This window comes from Aythya marila (assembly GCF_965140915.1).
Source record: "Aythya marila genome assembly, chromosome: 14".
NCBI classification, from domain to species: Eukaryota; Metazoa; Chordata; class Aves; order Anseriformes; family Anatidae; genus Aythya; species Aythya marila.
Window position 1 is genome coordinate 12,473,015 of NC_139055.1, and position 21,734 is coordinate 12,494,748.

Genomic DNA, 21,734 nt, shown 5'->3' on the forward strand with positions numbered 1-21,734 from the left:
GCAGCCACTCCTTGTGCCACCCACACCAAGGGCACAACACACCCAACCATTCCTCGACCCAGTTCTGTCAAAAAAGAGTCTGCATTTCTAAAATCTGCTATTAAAAGCGTTTAAGCCAGTTTGAATCTTTGCAACGGAGCCGAGAGGAGGAATTATTTATGTCTTTATGCCACTAGAACTGAGACAAGCAAGAAATCTTCAAAGGATGAACCTCTCCTAAACCATCTTAGCACTTCTGACCTGTGTCTAACCCTCCCTAGGACCAGTCACCATGCTGATCAAAGTTACACATCAGCCCATAGCCTGTTATACATCCAGCTGGGCAACAGTAAAGAGAGCTTATAAAATAATTCAACTTTCACCAGGTTTGAAGACTTTTTTTTTGTTTTGTTTTAATTTTTAGGCTGAAGGCAGTCTTATTAAATAAAATTTACAATAATTTACTAAGAACAAGGGAAAAATTGAGGCTACAGACCTCTCTAACACGGATGCTGAACAGATGTTTTCAATGTCTATTTGCATTTTGAACTGAAATTAAAGGGCACAAATCTCAATGGGTTTAAGATCTCTGCCAACAACTTGTGAATACTAACAAGTGGCACCTAATGATCCATCGAAATGGGTGATTTTTTTTAATTCTTTTTTTTTGGTTGGTTTTGGGGGGGGTAAAGATTTGACTGAATGGAATAAAAGACAGAGATGCGAAAAAATATCAAATAATAAAATCAAGAACTTTAAACAGGATCTTAAAGCCTGAGCTACAAAGCCTGACAGCCACGCAGAAGTCTGACAGCAGAGATAGGGTTTAATATTCTCTTATATGAGGGAGCTTTGAATCTCATTTAATTTTATCAGATTTAGAATCATTTGCTAGGGGCCAGACAGCCAACTAGTGTAAATCAGTTGAGCTCCATTAACTTCTACGGAATTACAGTTTCCAATTTACATCAGCTGAGAACCTTGCTGTTATGCTACTATTATTAGCTACTATTTATAATGCAATACTACCTAGAGCAGTCATCTCAAACATGCAGCTCAACAGGCTTTCTGACATTGCCTGCAGATACTGTTAGACTCTGCTCCTCTACCCCACATTGCCCAGAACAGCAAAGTTGGCTCCTGCATGTAATGTACTACTTGCTCCATGTTCTATGAAATAGAACAGTCAGGCTAGAGACTACTGGTTAATATTGAAATCTGCATCTGGTTTTGCAGAATATGAAGTATAAAATATGTAACTGCAACATTTGCAAATCTAATAATAATAACCAAAATAATAATGCATATTTTTATACAAATGTTGTCCCTACCAAAAAAAAAAAAAAAAGTCTCATAATTGCAATCTGCAAAGGATTTGGAAGGAAAAAAAAAAGGGGGGGGGATGACATGAGGTTATGCAGAAGGCCAGCCATAAAGCTGAAGGGAGAGCACAGCACTACCCAGTACTCTGGCGGGGCCACTTGCTTCTAAGGGAATGGAAAGTCCCAGGCCAAATTCAAAGCCATACAGCGTGACAACACAGATCCAAGTCTCTCTGCTTTTGCAGTGAGAACATTTAGTTCTAAGTGTAGAATTTCTTAGTTTTAAAAATAAGTTTCTGAATTTGATGTATGGGGAATATCCACGCTAACTAAATTTAGAACATAACTTATGTGCTTAAATAAAGTAGCTAGCCTTCCTACAAAGAGATGTTCCTTCAAGCACCATTCAGTGCAGAAGCATAACTGAATTGCCTTGTGAAGGTTCTTAATGCTCTCTTTTGACTATTTAGAAGACATTAAGGAACTCCCCTCCAGACATCAAAATGGGTTGATAACAGAAATAGTTCCTCACCCCCATCCTGGGAATGCAGAAATTGGTTTTGATGCCTTCTTGTCTCTCAGTGTTCATTCATTATGGATGTACATCCTACTCTGGCACTGTCCAAAGAAAGAACCATCTGCACACATGAAACCCAACCAGTCACAGTCCTTCATGTTATGTAGGGGGTGTTTTCTCCCTGACTCTGCAGGGCACATAGAAATAAAGCAGATTTGTATGTCATGTCTTTTGTGCTCTTCCTCCATTCACTACTTGACCTTCACACAAAATTAAGAAGAGCTTTTCCTCATACCAGCTAAATTTCCTTCTGACCCTGTTCCTTACTCAGATTTGTCTCCTTTTCTGCAAAACGCATTGAAGGCAGACCCTAATCTCAAAGTTGATATCCACTTCAGAGAAAAGTCTGGCTGATCTCTGAAGTTTTTAACACTGTCTGATTCCTACATCCAGACAATGTGGGAGGCTGGAGACTTAGATATACAGATCTGCTAGGACCAGGAGGAGGTAAGGCAGGGAAGAGACACCAAAGAAACTATCATTCCCATTAACAAATGCAGCATGAGGCCCACATCTCATGCCATGATCAAAACTTTGTGGCATTTCTAATCAAAGCAACCTGTGTTCATTCCCTGATTAGCTCCCCGTTTTGAAGCCGAGCTTCCCTTAAGTTCAAGGGCTCTGAAAGAGAAATCTGGTTCAGAGCTTTCTCTTTTTACTTATGAACTCCTACTCACTATACCTCAGTCTCACAAAGTGTTTAAGCTTATGCAAAGTCTCTCTGAAGCAAACGGGCCTGTTCAGAGGCCTGAAGCGCAGCCCTTTGCTGGATCAGGGTAGCAGCTCACTTCTTGTCAGTCTTTCCAAGCTCTGTGTGTTCTGTTCAGACATTTTCTAAGGTACATGGGTTAGTGTTAAATATAGAAAGCCCTCTGTTCAGTTTTGTTCTACGAGACTGACATGCTGCTGAGCTTTGCAGCACTGCTGTGTGCAGATCTGTGGAGCACAAGGCCTGTCCACCACAAGATGGTGGGTGTCTGAAGGGTGGCATAAGACAGATCATCTCCAAATTTATACATGCTAAGAACAAGTTTTCTGTTAGGAACCAGTAACTGTTACTTGCTTATAGCAAATATCCCATTAGAACATCTTATTCTGCTCCTGTCAGTAAGTTGGGCAGCCACAAATCCTGCACCGTTTGCTGGTTTTGTGCTGCTCTCCAGGAGAATGATGGGGAGCTCTGCACAGACTGATCAGGTAACCCATTAATATTTCACAGCTGGGCTCAGGTTGACCGGCAGTAATTATTCCACAGATTATTTTTTCATTTGAAGTGCAGCTGGTCATCCATTACTTTCTTCACGGCTTGGAAGGTGCAATAATTCCAATTATTTTTATCAACTGGAGACAGGTAAACTGGCTCTGCAGATATCTTCCCTGACCTGAGCACCAAGTGGCTGACTGGAAGCCCACCATCATTACAGGCTCATTCTTGAGAGCTGAGAAGTTGGTATACAGTGACATACTCTTTCTCTGTTTTTCTGATCTAGAACACAGTATTTATAACTGCTGTAAGAGCCTTTAGCTTTGGCCTGCACTTAAAGCTGCCAGTTGCTCAGCTTTCCTGTATGTTCCCTTAGCACAGGCAGGACAGGACCATCAGCTGATTTCCATTCACGAAGACAGTAGCCAAGTCTCAAAGTGATGTACTTTCCAAACAAAGCCTTGCAGTTGCACTGGGCTACAATGGCCACTCTTGTTCCTGAAGTCCACACAACGTCTTCTTCACAAACCAGCTGCCCCACCAGTCCCATACCAGTCATGGCATAGCCACTGGCTTGGAGCTCTTGGAGAGCCATGTGTTGCTGAAGGGACATGAGGGTGAGCATCTCATGTCAAGGATGTATGCCAAATCCAGACAATGAAATGCAGGATGGCTTACACAACACATCACAGCATGAATTGTCTGCATTGTTCAAAGCAAAGGAAGACTTCCAAGCTCTCCCAGCTTTCTCTTTGTGTATAGCACCATTACTTATGGTAGAGAGCTTGAAACCTGCTGCAGACTGAACGCTGAAAGTTACACCAGCAGAAAGGGCTCACCATAAAAATCAGCAATCAGATCTAGTCTGCAAGTATGCATTTAATCTTGGAAACATTAGCTGGATTGAACCTGACTGCTGATGAGTTACCCTTCCTTGCCTGACTGGAAGGTCATAAACATCCCTGATATTAATGGTCTGGTGGAAGTCAAGGCTCCATGCAGATGGAGTGTTCTCTCCCCATTTCTCATCTACTGAGAACTTTCTGCTCCACTTGTTCAGCAAGTGGGCACTTTGAATAATGTGGGAAAATGCCACTTAGCTATTCAGAGGGTTCTTCTGTCTCACTGCTGCAGTACTGCCAAGTTTGCTTCAGGACAGAATTTTATTCTGTACCTATTTTTCTTAATCTAAAGGTCTGTTTAAGAGATCTGTTCTACAAAATGATAGTGCTGGTGCTCACTGCTCTGCTCTAATAGCAGCTACATTTATTTCATCCTTTCAGTGGGAGTGAGATTGCTTCTCTTTGACTCAGTGGGAGGGAAACTTCTGCGATTTTTTCATGCCATTGCTTGAGTGTGTGCACTGCAGCAGCTTCTCTTACGTTAGGACCAGGATAATAAGATTAACAAAGTGAGGCTGTAGGGCTCTTCCTCTTCCCATTATTCTGATCAAGTTCTTTCTTCTCCCCAGAGCCACCCACAAGTGACTGAACGTGTGTGCTAAGTACGCACTTCTCTCTACATTTCTCGATGTTCTTCTACATACTACGCTGCACTAGAAATGCAGAGGCAGTGAGACTTCAGAGAGGAATGAAGCCCACAGGCAGATACAGAGAAGTACATTTGTGATATTCTCCTCCACAGACTGCAGTGCAGCTCCAACCTCAAACCTACTTTGCTGAAGGTGCTTGAGACTGTTCATACGTTGCCATGTTGTGAGAGCCTGCACTCTCCTACACAGCACTATGCGGAGAGATACCTTCCCAAAGTGTGGAGGTATTTACAGCCAGCAATTCCCAGCTTTCTGTGGGCAGGTATTGCACTTTCATGAATGCTAAACTGGATTTCTCCTCTCAGAGAGCCACTCACAAGGCTGAAGACCCACTTTGCCCAGTGGCGGTGCCAAATAAGTAACAGCCTTATCTGGAAGTCAGCCTTTCTTATGCAAGACACTAGAAGTTGTCCCTGCACAACACATTCATTTAAAAATACTTGGAAAGTGTTCTAAAAAGTGCCCTTATTTCAGCTCACCGAGTATGAAATGCATGCATAATGTTCAGTAAAGTTACAAGAAGATAATTTTATTGCCCATAATATCCTGTCTTACTGAGTCCCTTAGGGCAGACTCCATAATCCACCAAGCACAGGAGTATCCCAGTGGTTAAGTCTACATTGCTTCTCTAAAAAAAAGAGCAAAAGGGAGTCCTGGGAACAGCTGAGAGCACAGTGCACTGCCACGCTCGCGTGCCTCCTGGCCATGCAGGGACCTCCCAGGCAACTTGCACAAACTCCTGCAGCAAGTCATCCTGAGCACAGCAGCTGCCATCCCAAATTGTCCCCCGGCAGACCGAGCCACCTGGCCTGCACGGCTCCCCACAGCCCCTATGAGCTCCAGGAGACACTTTGCAGACACAGCCTTGGGCCGAGCTCCTGAGCTTGTTGTCTGGAGGGGCAACAGGTTTTGCGCTGGGCACTTGTTCATCCAAACAAGTGCCCTGCTGTATCTGGAAATCTGGGGCAATCAAATATTTAACGTATTGAACGAGAGCACTCCCAGCTAAGAAGAGCAATTAGAGACCTGCTGACTCAGCATGTATCAAAGGGGAAGCGACTCAGTGGGGAATAGAAATATTCCGAAGGAGCCAGACGTTTGCATTGCACTAGGCCAAGAATTGATATTAACGGCATCCCAAACAAGCTGAGGACAATGTTTGCTTAAAATCCCCAGTGGGGAGCTGCACTGATGAGAGAGAAAAAGCAAAAAGGGCATTTTGGAGTTTATAACGAACACATCCTCTATACTGCAATACAGATGACAGAATAGGGCAGTGTTATGGTCCTAGACACATGGAACCTGTTTGTATACCACAAGGACTGACTTAAATATTTTGGGAAACATACTCTTTCAGCTTTCGCTGCAAGCTTACCCACTTCTATGAGCATGTCAGGCACACATGTGTTTTATTATGGGGCCAATCTCAGTATTTCTACTTAGTGTCTGCAGGAAAAGGTGTGTGTGTGCTGCACACCAGCCCTGAATCAAAGCTTTGACTCTGAAAGAAGATGTGTCCAAGTCTGATCACAGATACTCGATCTTAAGGTCACATCTGATTTTACTTGAACAGAAGACAGTGCAAGTAATCGCTGACTTAGCACACTGAGAACACTCATGCAAAAAGGTTAGAAAGCAAACCTCAAGTCCAATAAACTCATAGATGAGTTTAATGAAAGTATAAGTGGACCTGCAGGCATTAGTGTCCACATGAACATGGCTGCTGTGAGCACACAGGTTCTGTAAATACCAAGACTATCTGAAGTGACAAGGAACTTTCTGCATTTCATTGTCAGGAGACGTTAATCTACTACATATTTCTATACCCTTACAGATAAGCATGTAGCATCGCTTGCTGATCAGCAGCAGGACAGGCAGCAGCACAGAACTGGACTGGAGTCCACATCTTTCTGGTTACCAGATGGATTTAGCTTCCACTTTAATATAAAACCATGCTGAAATGCAAGTAACTGCAAGTCAGCACAGCCTCCATAAACTTGCAATTTACCAGTCATTCCTCTGGAAAAATGTCTTTCATGTCACCACATGGTTTACTTTTCCAAATGTCATAACAAAGGACAAACTTTCTTACTGTAAGATCAGGAATGTGATTTACAAACCACAAGGGCAAGCCAAAGCTGTTTTTTGCTCTCTGCTCCAAAATGTTCCCCCACTTCCTTTTCCATAAACCTTCCCGGTGCCCTGTAAATATCCCAACGGAATTATTCACGTATAGAAGCAACATCCTTATCCCATCGCCAGAACAAGGTCACTTGGAATCTGTGCTCAGGTGTTCATCTTTAAGTTTGGCTAACCTTAAAGAAAAATGCCCTTTAAGCACATATCACTTTAGCCCTAAAATACTTAATCATTAATGATTTAAAGCAGAAAGGAATTTAAGTGAGTTAGACATCCTGTAATAGGCCTTTTGACTAGGGCTATTAGGAACATTTTGGTTCGGTTCAGACATAATTTATCATCCTGAGTGGAATTCACCTGAAAGGCAGGCAGCTCCTTCTGCTCTTGGAGGTCTTTCCTTAGGAAAAGAAAAATGGGGAGAAAAAAAGGGGGGGGGGGAAATCCATTCAGCTCTTTTGGTTTCCTAAATGGCTTAAGGTTATGAAAGCCAGATAGCTTCCAGTTAGGCATTTACTGCTGTCTTTAATAGCCAAAACCTATCAGAAACCTCCTGAGGCTAAACACAGAAGAGAGAGCAGAAAGTAATCATTTTATATTCCAATCCCTGCTAGGAAAAACCTGCTAAAAGAAGGTTAAGATGCTGTAGACTGGTCTCTTTTCCGTTTTTAGCTCACTAGTTAATTATCGCAATGCAGCTAGCTCCTCAGCTAACGCATAACTTCACCAACTTCGGGGCACCCAGGTCACCCACAGCAGCAGCGGAGCTAACCTGGGACCTGCAACAGCATCCCTCAGCTCTAAGGTACTTCTGGATAGCGACAGTAAATTAAGGAAAGGGCACAGCTTAGCTATTAAATAGCAACACAGCCATAAAATAAGACATTTCAGCATATATATGTGATTTTCAGGCTGGTGTCAACTTATAGCGATGCTCCAGTTATTCTGCGGAATAGGAAGTCTGACAGCCTTTATAAGCATGGCTCATTCTTATATGGGAAACATATAAAAATGCTGATGCATTATACTGTTGTATATAAACATGAAAAATAGCAAAGGTAAGCCAGAAAAGGTTTAAGTCCTTCAGAATTTAATAGAAAAAATATCCAGCCATCTTTCTGAGTGATTAGAGAAAATTACATCCCTATCAAACAACTGTGAAAGATAGCAAAAAGCTGCTAGGATGGACATGTTCTCTGCCTAATTTAGGAAATTCTGAACATAATTTCTACCAAGCTGTAGTAATCTTGTTGCTCTTAAGTTTTAAAGATTTTTTCCTACACAGATGAGCACAGAAAGGGAATTAAATACCTGAAATACATTTCAAAATACCCCAAAATACAGTATTCCAACTTAACACTGCAAACACTGTTGCGTATTACCTTCCTCCGCTCACTATAGTTTATAAATATCCATGTCACAATATTACTTCAACACAGCGCGTGGACCATCCTGGCACTGACTGCAAAAATATGGGTCCAGCTGGGCTGGCAGACGCCAGCACAGGAAAAGTATTATATTGAAGCAGGAAGGTTCATTCCTTTGATTATAACAAGATTGTGTTCGATGCCTGACTTGGCATGGCTGTGTATGATTTTTAATGGAACTAAGGTCAAGAAAAAATGGGAACTTATTAAAAATAAATACATCAGACCGCCTGTTACTTTTTTTAGTGAGCACTGCTGGACTGCAACAAAGGGAATACGCGCACTCTGAGACTACTCTTGATTGCAAACTTTTAAAAACTAATTCTCTCATTAAAACTCAGTGGAGACAACTGTGATCAGATTCCTTACCCACGGGATAAAAAAAGGAGTCACAGAAAAATACAGATTGAGCAAGAGGCCACAGCAACAAAGAACATACCATGTCCATCGAGGTCATCTGTCCCTCATTGCCACGGCGCAAATACAACGACCAGGCACTGACACATGACTGCAGCCAGAAAGTAGATGCAACTATTCTGCTCCCTTATTTTTTTTATCTTTATAATTTTAAAGGATTTTCACTGAGGGATGGCAGCTTTGGTAACTGATTAGTGTATATTACTAAGACAATTCACAGAGCTTCTATAAGCCAGAAGGAGTCATGCTGGGAGATCTGCTTTCTGCTCTAAATATAGCAGCACGAGAAATGAAATCCAAGTGCCAGATTTCAGTGGGATTTCCCAGGGAGAAATGCACTGCACAAATGGCTCATTAGAGACCTTTAAAACAAAAACAAGAACTACAGATTGCACCAGTGTAATCCCTTCCCCACGCTGTTACTGAAAACATTTGGGATGAATGGTGGTCATTTCCCAATCATGAATCTCACCTCTCTAAGTTCACTTTCAGTGAGCATTTCAGCCAGCTCATCCAGTATAAGCATCAGTGATGATTACGGGTGAGCAGTGAACTTAGCCATTCAACTTCACATTTCTTATTGAAAGGTTTCATTTTAAGAACAGGAAAAGGAAAGAAGGAAAAAAAAAAAAAAAAAAGACTACAACAGATTATTTTACCCTCATTTGCTGGGATTCATGTGTAGTGGTCCACCACTTACAGGCTCTGTGGCAGACTTTCCAAAGCTGGCGCCAGGTCCTGTAACACTTCAGAGCAGAGATTTGTAGCTGTTTCCAGCTTTCTGTACACAAAGCTCTCTTGGGCCCTTGTCTGTGTTTTGTACTGCATAAATTTGTTTTAAACTGACATACATAATAGGTGAGTGAAATCCATTTAACATGTCAGCCTATAGATTATTACTAACCCAAAGCAATGACAGCAACAACAACAAAACCAACAAACCAATCAGGATATGCTCTTCTTTTCAATTGCCCAGATGCTGTCTATATTTCAAAGTTTAAAACCCTTTCCTTTGCTGCCTGCCTTCTGGAGCTGCACACTGCCAGCCGATTCTCCTCTCATTTATACTTGTGTAACCCAGAAGCGATGCCACGGACTGACAACCTTGTAAGAGGAAAACTGAGTCATCCATCAAACAACTGGCTACTCTGTGTTTATTTAGCATACTCTACAGGCAAAAGGGAATTAACTGACTTCCCAACTCCAGGCTCTGACCTCACCTGCAGAACAGACTTTTCCCCAAAGCGTGAAACCCTTTCCTTGTGCAGACTGCTCCTGTAGCACAGTCTCTTAATGCCTTCCATTTTGATGACTTTCTTACTTGGATGGGGAACACGGCCACAGTGCTGCTCCCATGGGCTCCCGCTGCCTCGCAGGGCTCCTGACATTGCAAGTGCAGCGGTGGCACCAAGGTCTCTTACCGGCCTCAGGCTTCCCATACAGAAGATTGTTATCTCAGCCCTGAATGTGTAACAGCTCCTCATTCTCATCTAAAAGAAAAAAAGGACTGTCTGGGCAATCCGCTCTGCAGAACAGCTTCCTATTAAAAGAAAGGTGCAATGGCAATAAATGTAACTCCACTGGGAAGAAGAAAAATTAAACACATCTGCCTTGTAACACAGAGGATTTTTCTCCTGCAACATATGAGACTGAATCATTCATAATACTAGCAAAGACAAATACCTTTGGTCAATAGGTTTTGACAAGTAGCTTCAAACAAAGATGAAATTTGCTTTATAATCTATACTTGCCGGTGAACTGAATCATTCTCCCTTCTAGACCTTGCAGTTCTCTGTAAAACCACAGCAGAATTGCTGGGATCCACCAAATCTTTCTTGTAGAGCCCAGGCATCAGCTGCTCACCCAAAGGTTCTTCCATTCACAAGATTCACAGCTTTGCTGTAAACCTTCTATCAATCCCATTTGACAACACCTCTCCATAAGTAAATGCACAATTTAGAAGTGGTTTGTGTGCACACACACACATATATAATGAGCAGGAATTCCCTTTCTAGCATGCAGGGGAAGTAAAGACTGTAAGAGGCATTTCATTTCTTAGTTTCCCAGAACAAAGATCTTTAATGTCTTATTTTGAAAGATGATGTATTTGTTGTCAGAAACAATACCACCCTACTAAATAATCTCAATCAAACTCAGCACCTACACACGTCTATATGACTTGCACCTACACAACATACAAGTATTTCAGAGCTCTGCATACAGAACTAAAACTTTTTTTTTTTTTCATTTTTTTTTCCCTAAGAATGAAGAGTAATGAAGGTAACGAAGAGGTGCGCTTTGCCAAGCATATCTCCTTGCTAAGAAATATCAGAGGAAGGTCATGTACGTTTTCATGTATTTAATTGCAGCTGCAACTTCAAAAATTATGACAAGTCTACAACTGACAATGACATTTCCATCTCTGGCTCATCTAGAGCACTTTTAAGAGGTCACTGAAAGATTTCAGTGCATCTAGATATTTTGTGTTTCACCATGTTAACAACAAGTTTCAAGATCATAAAAATAAGAAATCAGAAACATGTTCCTACTGACTCGTGCAATACAAGGCGTTAATGAACAACGCAATAACACAGGAGAGCAGAACAGTCATGTTTTTCAACATCGTACCTTCAGCGTAGAGGATAAACAGCAGAAAATGGCCATATCTGCTGTTACAACACACACACTTATTTTTGTCATGCCTGTTTTCAGATGTGTAATACAAGAAGGGATTTTAATAGAGCCAAAGGGTGCAGGCAGAATGATTGTGCTGCCAGAAGCAGCATGAAAATGCTTATAGTTGTAATTAGGCAGAATGTGTAATTCAAACGCCGCACACTTGCATCCGAGACCGTGGCTGTAATGCAAGGAAGGCTCTGTGCTCTTACCAGACACGACACTCTGCGGGCTCTGCTCCAGGCACCCAGCACAGCTCAGCCCACTGTGCCAACTGGAGACCAGCACACCTCAGCAAGTGGAGCAGGACAGGTTCCCTACACCTGTGCCCTCCCTTCGGAGCATGCCTCGGATGGGAAGAGGCCACACTAGTTTATAAAATGCTGTGCTTGCCTTAGGGATGCACCATGTACATCAGGATTAATGTGGCAATGAAGTGATTTGGGTCTCTGGGCATCCTCGGAAAGGTTGCCAAGGCCCATATTCCCATGCTGAGATCAACTGCCAAATTATAAACATATTGTCATGAGAAAGATCAGCTTCTTACAACCACAAACTAAGGATGGGGCCTTGGATTCATGGTCAGAAGAGCAAGATTCGAGTTGCCTTGCCCAGCCCCACACACCTCAAACTGGTGGGGCCGCTCTCCTGGGCTTTGCAGCTCAGACTTTTACTAATCAGAAACACACGTTTTTTCCTCTTATAGTCAAAATACCACCAAAAGCCATCAAAAACCACACAACATCAGAACCCCATGATGGAAGTAAAATAGTCAGGAAGACTTAAGCAAGAGGTGTGTGTGCACCTCCTGTGCTCGGAGCACCCAGCTGCAGGGGACACCTTCACACAGCACGGACAGTTCAAGAGGATGGACAACGCCCATGGACTTTTCATAAACATGCCACAAACGTGGCTTTTGAGTAACTAAATTTAATCTTAGCTGGTTAACCCACACTGAGGAATATTTTACAAGAACCCTCAGTCACCTTAATTACACAAGGATAAAATAATTTTCAGGGACCCTGTATGTGGGAGTAAACTTCTTTTTCCTTTTTCCTGTGGTGGGGTGGAAACTCTAAAGACTTCAATTAGAAGCAATTACTGGAGATGTAGAGGCTTCTTTGAGGTTAAGCCGCCCTTCATTTTCTCAAGAGAAGCCTTTAATTAAATGCAAATAATCACAAATTTCATATACCAGATTGCCATAACTTCACTATTAGTTACTGGATCTCATTTGAAAAGGAAAGAGGTGGGCAATAGTGCTGGGTGGATGAGAAGTAATGAGAACTCAAGAGGTCAGGGCTGAATTACCTGTGTAAATCTATTCCTCTCCTATAAATCTGTCTGCAACCATATCATTTCAGTGTTAACAGGTTGTCCTTCATGCAAGTGCACTGGAGTGTAGTCCCATAGAAATTCGGGCCTCAATACAAATAATTACCTCAGTCCATCTTACTGTTGACCATGGCAGCAAAAGCGGGATGGGTAATGGGGAAGATGTAATTGAAGGGGAAATGACCAGAACTAAAATGTAAGTTGTGATGAATTCAAATAGTATATTCAAGCTCATCTCTATAGCAGAGCTCTGGAAGAACAGGCACGTGAAATGGCAGCTCCCACTAACGAGTATCTTAAAGACATTTCTCAAATCAGGTACGGTAGCATGTAAGTATAGAAGAGGCATCCAAGAAGAGATAATATAGCGTCTGCAGGAGGAAAGGGGAAGCACACAGTCCACACAAGCAGAGATTTGTAATTTTGTCCACAAAACTGTGAAATTTTACAATCCGTTCTGAACATTACTTAAGGTAAATGCACAAAAAGGTAGGGAAAATCTGCCACTTTTCTTACTCCCCTTCTCCTCCTGTTTGACTAAACAGAAGCTCGTCATAGCTAACGAGCAGCAGTTAGTTTGCAAACTGGGGCTTCATACAAAGAGCTCGGGCTTCTGCTTCATACTTTGCACAGGAATTTACATTGCTGATGGAGAGCTGCCTCCATCCCCTTTTCACAGATTATGTGCCCAAGATACAAAACAACAGGGGTTCAGGACCAAATGCCAAGAAACATTTTAAGCATCAGCTTTCTGAAAAGCTGATGGCTCTGTGGTTACAGTATAAGTTGAAAAAGGTGCGGAGGCTACACCAAGAAGCATCTCAGCCTTAAGGAAGCCACAGAGAAGAGGTGCTTCAGAAGAATTACATTTTTGTTATGGAAATGACTGCTCAGTTTTCAAAGCTGAGAAGGTCACTGCTCTCTGACATGCAGAGAGTTCAGCAGGGAACTCAAAGAAAAAAGAAATGCAGGGAACAAGGGAAGGAGGAGCAGAAAACTTACTACAAAGATCTGCTTGGCACGTCATTTCTGTGTAGATTCCCAAATTAAATCATTTCTCCTACTGTACTGTGAGAATATAGGGAGGGATCAGATTGTAAGCTATTCAGAGGACTAACTGATTATTGGCATTTTAGCAGTGAGCTTGTTTTTGTTCTTTTGCACATTTATAATAATACCTTTTACATGTTCCTTAAGAGACAAATCTCTCTCTGCTTCAGAACTGCTAGTCTGAAGATCTTTTGTTGGCACTGAGAAGAATGCTAATGTGAAATATCTTATTTCTTCACATGAAAGAGAAGCTGAGAACAATCCCCTCTGGAGGGAGGTGGCAGAAGCAGGATCTGAAATCCAGAGTTTGATTCACCCCCCTGTGCAGCCCATCCCTGCCCTTGTCACCGATCCCTTGGCCCTGCTGTTCTCGCTTCCCGTCGCACTCCCCACAGCACAGCAGGGACTTGGGGCACCAGCAGCCAGGACCCTCTGTTCACAGGCAGGAATGCCTGGAAATGAAGGATTAGGCCACAAACCAAACACTCAGCTTCACAGTAGCAGGGATTTGCGTGGTTTGTGCTGCCCTCTTTTCCCCGATTATTTTTGTCCCTCTGGTCTTGAAGGAGCCAAACAAAGCCATAATGTGTTTTTAATACAGTGATGTTTTTTTCCTGCTGAGGAGGTATACAGGAGAGTGGCTATTCAGTCTTGACAACATGGCCCATAGAGCAGATGTGCCAGATAATGTTTACCTTATGCATACATTGAACTGTAAGTACAAGGAGAGGGGCGTTGCTGCATGTTTCTGACAGCTTCTTTCGAATCAGAAGCAGTACTAATGCAGGGATGTTGGGATCCCAGGGTATCTGGGTCCCAGGGCTAAATTCCTGGCAAGAAAATAGCACTGATAAAAGCTTTGTCTGGCATGGGGAACATTCATAATACCCCCCACTCCTAGCAGGTAGCAAGCACAAGAGCTAATGCAGCAGCTTCTTCCACAGTGGGGACACCAGTGAGACTGCTTTTTTCTGCCTCTGTAACACACAAACTGAATATGCTTGAGGTATTCCTGCCTCCTGGATATGTACTTCTGTTCAGAGGGCTTGAATACAAACAGTGGCTTAGAAATTATTGCAAAGCGAGAGCTGGAAGCTTGTTCATCGGGATGAAAGCACAACCACGTAATCCTCAGTTCTCCATGAAACCCAAATCAAAGTATTTGAGGGAAAAGGGCCATCTACCTTCATAACAGACTGTGTACCACAGACTGCCTTGTGCAAGAACAACGAATTACCTAAATGATTAAGGATTACATCCATAGAAACTTCTTCACTTAACAGTACAGTCTTGCTGGTTCTGTCAGATGCCTACAAGATTAACATCTTTATATCAGAAGATGCAGTACATGTGAATGAGGAAATAAAGAAAATACACAAAGCTCTTGGGTAATATGGGCAGTCATAAACAATTGCTTGTTTTTATAAAAGAGCAACATGAATTAAAATGTAAAACTGCATAATTTTATGTATGTAAAGGAAAGAAAAAAAAATATTCACTCTTTCCTCAGTAAGCATACAGTAATATTAAGTCTAACAATTTTAGCTGACCGATCTCAGTTGCACTCCAAAGCAGAAGCTGAAAAGCAGGCCAGATTTATTTCCCAAGTTGGCTTTACCATTGCACCAAAAAAGACCTCAGAGAAATCATGAAGAGGGAATACAAACTGCACACTCATTTTATTCTGAGGCAATTTTCAATTAAAAAAAATTAGAACAGACTATTACTTTAAATCATTAATAAAAGAATCCAGACTATTAAAGAGATGAGCTTTCCTAACTCTGATCTATCCTTACTGCTGTGTTATTACCCTACTGTTTTCCTGTAATTAAAATGTGGCAGGTAGTTTACACACAAGAGGGAGTAATTGTATTGGAAATAACGGTTCATAACCAAATTTTAAAAGCTTATTTTTCTTATCAACTTTTAATAAAGAAAGCGAGATAATAATGATATTTAGCTTTTCTGCCACCTACAGCAGCATTTTGTCTCTCTAAATTGTTAACAATTCATTCAGTGATGCTAAAACATATCTTTTCAACTGTGAATACAGCCTGAAGCAAAAATAAAATATCTCAACCATCTCAGTCATTTGTTTTTGTTCAACTTAAATCAAAAACCTTATTCTAAAAGACCCTAACCTTCAAAAAACCTTGTGTGGTTCTGGAAGTAGAAAACTGAGTTGAAACATGCTATGGTTAGGAAGAACCCCAATCACAGCCTGACCAGGCCAGGAAGGGAAGGTCCCCTTCTCTTCTGCATCCTAAGGAAGACAGAGCAAGACATGTTATTATCTGTCCATTTCTATGTTGCACTTCCTCAAAGGTGCACGCACGGGTGGCACAAGCTTTTCTGCATGGATTTACTCAGATATGGAAGCAGCACATATTTCTCCTGGCTTGGGGGAAGATGTTAACCTTTGCTCTTGAACGTTCTCTCCTGAATATCAAAGTTGCAGAATATTTTCCTTATAAAGACTTTCCTACAGTTTTTGCTCTGTATGTTTCTTAGAAAGCAGTTCTTCAGGAATTTCAAGCCTTGCAATCCAACTTGTAGGAAATTATTTTTATTATTATTATTATTACAGTATATAGCACTGCAGGATACTGTATGTAAACAGTTTCTATCCCAAAGAGCATGGAGTCCAAAGTACACAAGTAGGCAACTGTAGACAAACACGAGGGCAGAGCAAATGGACAGATGGACGGAGAAGTAGCTGGACATTTGCCATTTAAACATAGCCATAACAGAACAGAAATATGCAGCATCTCATAGGCAAGTATTTTATAGCATGTGCTCATCTGCAGTCATGGGCAATGCTAACACTAACAAGCTACATTGCTGGATGCTAATGCAGGTGGACCATAAAGAAGACGATCATTAAAAGCTCTGGTTCCAGCCTTGTAATTAGCTTGGCATCTACAGATCCTTGAGGGGCTCAACCAAGCCCTGCATAGCTCAAGGTTGAGTAACACATAACACTGCAGGATGCAGCCTAAGCTAGTGCCTGGTGGGCACACAGAGCGGTAAGTTACATACACAACCCGCAGTCATTAGTGTTTTCTCCCCAAACCCAGTATGTGTAAACCACATTGTCCAAAATCCAAATGGAATTCCCTTTACCTTTGCATCAACAGAAATTTTAGTGCTGGATAGTGGTTTCTACCTCAATTAGGTTTGGTGACCTTCAGGGTGCATTTGGGTTTCAACCCAAATTGGCGGCTTTAGTTCAGATTCATTCTGTGGTTTGGCTTAAAAATCAAAGTAAGGTTTAGAGGTAGCAACCTTCACAGAGCTTCCTGCAGCATAGCTCTAATGCAAATGAACTGGATAAATGGACCTGACTGTGTGAACCAGCTGTAGAACAGGCAGATGATGTTTCAGGTCCCCTCCAGGCCTGTTTTCATACAGCTTGTGCCTGGGAAAATCATTTAAAAAACAAATCGAGGATCAAATACTGCACAAGGACTGAGTGACTGCACCAGAGAACAGACTAGACAGTGACCAACTGGCTCCACATGAACATGACACTGCTTTGACAGTCCTGTGTAGAAAGTGATAGCCACACTTACATTTATGCCTTCAATGTTCACATTAAAGAAAAACCTAGAATAAATTAGTTATGCCTTGCATATTAAAGCCATAGATTGGAAGCTTTGATTCCACAGGAGTTTCCTCCCTGAGTAGAAGCAGCAGGGCATGCAGAGGGGACAGAAAGGGAGTTCAGGGCTTGACATGGAGTGGATGAATAGTGCCCAACATGTTGTAGAAACCACACGAGGTGTTTTTTCCCCCTCTAAGATTGTCTCACTTCCTCTCCTCCCTTCTTCCCACCTCATTATCAGCATTTAGGACATGCCTGAGTTTTCTTGAGCAGGTTTGTTGTGCTCACTAGAACACAGTGAGTGCTTATTGGCTATTATGAGCACTCACTGCATTCTTCTAAGTGCCAGGACTGGCCTGTGGAGCTGAACACACCCTGGTTTTGGGAGGAGAGCTCAGGAATGGGAAGATGCTGGAAATATGTTTTCCACAACAACAAAACCATAAAACTTTCTCCTCCTTTTTTTTTGTTCTGCAAGCACTGGGGTAGCTCAGATCTCCTAAGCAGCAGTTCCTGCTTACTGACTGCTCCAGTCGTTCTCTGGCCCCAGAAGATCTCCCAGCTCCTCTTATCAGAACAGGAACAAATTAAAGATTTTGCGTATTTGCATCTCCTCATTTGAGAATATCCCTACATTTGTTATTTAGAGATAAAAGTACTTCTAAAAATTCACTTAGCAAAGTGGTTTTCTCAGCCTCGGGGAGCAGCGCAGGAGGAATTGCAGAGCGGGATCCAAAGCAGCTGGCGAGGCTGCAGGAAAAGCAGATCAGATGAACGGAGCTGTGCCCACATGCAGCACCTCTTAAACACATGTGCCACAGGTGGCAGGACTTGCTGGACCAAGCAGAGGCCACGTAAACATACCTATAACTTAACCTATGTCTGTACCACTCCTGGCACCAGCTAGGCCACACCTGCAGTGTGACAGGCCCTCCTGGTCCCCAGCTTCAGCCACACGCAGAGCTGATTGCAGCGGCTCAGGCTTGAGGCCCAGCTCCATCACTCCCCACAGCCCTCACCAGTGAGCAAAGCAGCATCCTCAGCCAAACACTCTTCAAGACAACACACCAGCTATCTCTGAGGACCTGCCTGGTCTATTTGTAATCTGTTTGGTCAAGACATTAGGTCCCAACAGGGCTAAGCAGAGGTGTAACTTTAAGCTATAAGGGGCTCACACTTGGCTGCTGGGCTCTCGCCACTCTTTCAGTGAGCCCTATAACCATAAAGCAGTTCCCATTGCAGGATTTGGTGCTACAGTCTATGTTTTCATCACCAAAAGCTGTTCTTCACCCACTAACTTTAAAACATATGAACTAACTAAAAACATACACAAATATACTTTACCCTGGACTAATCCCCAGTGAGTCACAGAGGGTGACAGACTATTTAAGGAAATTTAAATAGTTTCAGACAACAGCTTGAAGATCAGCACATCCCCCTAAAAAGCCAGCATAAAGGCTTGTGGGGAAGGGAGAACTGCTGGAAGAGGGAGGTTTCTGCAAGTGTCCCTAGGAGATGATGTTCCTGCAGATGGCCTACAAAATGCAATGGATCAGGAGTGGACTGTGAGGGCAAACGGATCAGAGAAGTTCACCTGGTTTCCCAAGCAGTTTGCAGAGAGCAGACTGACCACCATCAAATAGCAAAAAGCATGGGACTGGCATCCCAAACTTCAATTACTCTGGATAAAGTTTCTTTCCTAAAAAGCGAGTAACTGAAATCCTGCTATCTCATGCTTGGGCTAATAATCATACTGCTGTCTGTATGACTAGGATACAACCACATCTACTATCACCTCAGAAATACCAATTTTTCTACTACATTAATATAATGACCACAATTCAGCACTAGATATATTGCAAAGTGGCATCAATTTCATAAGAATAATTAACTGGCCTGGTTAAGAATTAATTGCTCCAGTTTGGCTCACCCTTCACCCACTTGCAGGAGCTTTTTGTGGATTACTGCTTTATAATTGCTTGCTCCCTAAGCATACATGCATTACAGCCTTCTGCACACCTTGACAGCATACAAGTTAGAGAAAATGAACTCTACATGTTCCCCTGATGCTGTATCCAGCGGACAAAATACTGTAAGTCAGAGCTTGTTTACTCAATTCTCATGGCCCGTTAATGACATAACACTGGACGCAGCTGTGCAGGACTTCACAAGACCAAAGCAGAGAAAGAAATGCTGGGAGACTTCAAATGCACTGTTCACTTCAGAGCCTAGCTGGGGAAGTCCTTGAAACTGGTCTAGGAGATTTTAACCTTATAGTTCTCTCACAAAGTAAATCCAGGATTAAAGCCTCAAACTTGGTTTCTCTTGAAGATCCTAATGATCCTAAAATAGCTCCACCTGACCAGGGTGGCAGTAACTGTTTTAAAAAATTGGGTACAAGTAATTTCATTTTCTCTCTGCCTGATCAAATTACCTACTGAAAAACTGGTAGGGCCTGCTTTGTTTAAAGGCTTGCCACATCCTGACTTCTGGTGTGTTTGAGCAAAGGGGGCAAAGTTCACCCTATAAAAAAGGCACCCCTTTTTATCCCCAAAAGTTTGAGCAGAGCTCAAGCAATGTGCTGGGCACGTAAGGCTCAGAAACCACTATTTGCCCCAGTGCAACCTCCCTCTCAGTACAGAACTCCTATGTTTTTCCAGGGGTTTCTGGAGAGCTTATTCCATCCCAGGGGGCCTGTGCAGCAAGCAAGTGGTGCTGGCACGGGTGACCCATGCCAACCAAAACACAACAAAAATAAGCATATGCTCCACCTAAATACTGCACCCAGGGACACTGGGTCTTTTTGTCTTACTTCTATGAAGCTTTTTGAACTGCATTTGTATGACCTTTCATACATTTCAGTACGTGAACAAACCAAGTTTAATGACTTCCCAATCACGGAGAAAAATAGAAAACACATAAGAGAAAGGCTCAAACTCATTCCCAATCCCCAGTTAAAAATACCCTTATCCATTAATTTAAAAATACATTATAAATAAATGGGGGGGAAGGGTTAAATAAAGAAAAAGTATATATGTATTTATGTAAGCGTGTATAGATACGTATTGATACGCAAGTGTGTATAGATACAAAATCACAAAGGAAGAACGTGATTTGTGACGCTGAGCTGATTCCTCAGCCTGGCAATTCTGCAAACATCCCTAAGAGTCGTCCTCCAGCAGAGAGGAAAAAAAAAAAAAAAAAAGACTGTTGGATAATTTTTTTCCCCCTCCCTATAACAACAGCTATCCATAGCAACTAAAACACCCATTGAAGCCATATCTGAATTCATGCACAGAGAAACAACCCTCCCTCATTTTCCCCACAGCTTTTAGGGTAACCCCCACTACTTACAATTGTGAAGTTCATAACCTTCAGAATCCAGATGGTCATAGCAAGGTTCACCAGGATTAAAATCATTAGGAGCAGCACAAAGAAATAGAGGCATCTCTTCCTCCAGCCATAAATCCCCACTTTGTATACCTGGGGTCCTTCCGAGGTCTGCATGGTGCTCCTGTGCGCGTACTGTTCCTGAGGCATCTGAAATAATCACAAAAAAAACAACCACGTGTATTAAGCAGCAAGACAAACCCAGTGATAAAAACTGCTGAGGACTTGTGTCTGTGCCTCTTATAGGTTTAGTTGTTTGTTTGGTTTCCCCTCCTCTTTCTCTCAGTTTACCAGCTGGGCAGCATCTTCAATCACCTTGGTTCTGCATTATTTTTCTTGCTGCTTACTCTATGCAGTACCACGCTGAGAAAAATTTATGTATTAGATGTATATATTTATAAACACACATAAGCACGCTGTCTAAAGGTATCCTATGGAGATCACTCTCAAATGACTCTGCTCACTGCCCCAGGTTTTGCAAGGCTGGCACTCCAGGGCCTCGAAGGATCCTGAGGGGAAAATTCTGCATGCATTTGGTAAAAGAAGTTGAGTTCAGCAGTTTGTTTTGAAGATGCAATATTACTTCTCAGAGGCTTTAATTCAACAACAACAACAAAAAAATCATCTCAAATAAAATCATTCCTTCTAGCCAAAGAAAAAAAGGCAAGGGGAAAACGTTTGTCTTTTTCTCCCCACCTCCAACTTCATCAACCAAATAAACTTGAAGCACAAAGCTCTCCAGCTACCACAGTCCTAACAAATTGTCCCCAGATATCTACACTGATTTAACAATAACTCTGACACCATGGACAGGCAGGCACAGCATACTAGGACAACACTGGAGCCACGAGCAAGGAAAGGGGGAAGGAAGGAAACCTGGTGTCAAGGAGAACAAAAGGGCTATGAGGTGTGGCAGCATCCCCAGGAAATTTTGCTTTTCAGTCCCCCATGGCCAAGGCAAGCACAGCCACCCCTGTGCACCCCGGTACCCAGCTTGCTGCAGGCAGTCAGGGTCTGGCTGCCTGCTGGTGATGAAAGACAGAAGCATTAAATGGCATTGCAACC

At 42.4% G+C, this 21,734-nt stretch overlaps 1 protein-coding gene across 6 annotated transcripts in view; it reads right to left on the reverse strand.

The window, feature by feature from the left end:
* The window catches only part of SGCD (sarcoglycan delta), a 293,057-nt gene that overhangs the window by 115,042 nt on the left and 156,281 nt on the right, over nt 1-21,734 (reverse strand). For all 6 annotated transcript variants that reach the window (XR_014318478.1, XM_082771715.1, XM_082771717.1 and 3 more), the window contains one exon: nt 20,634-20,819. Coding sequence is in view for 5 of the 6 variants with exons in the window: in XM_082771715.1 (XP_082627841.1) it covers nt 20,634-20,819 (186 nt within the window). In the remaining variant the exon portion in view is untranslated. The remainder of the gene's footprint in view (nt 1-20,633; nt 20,820-21,734) is intronic.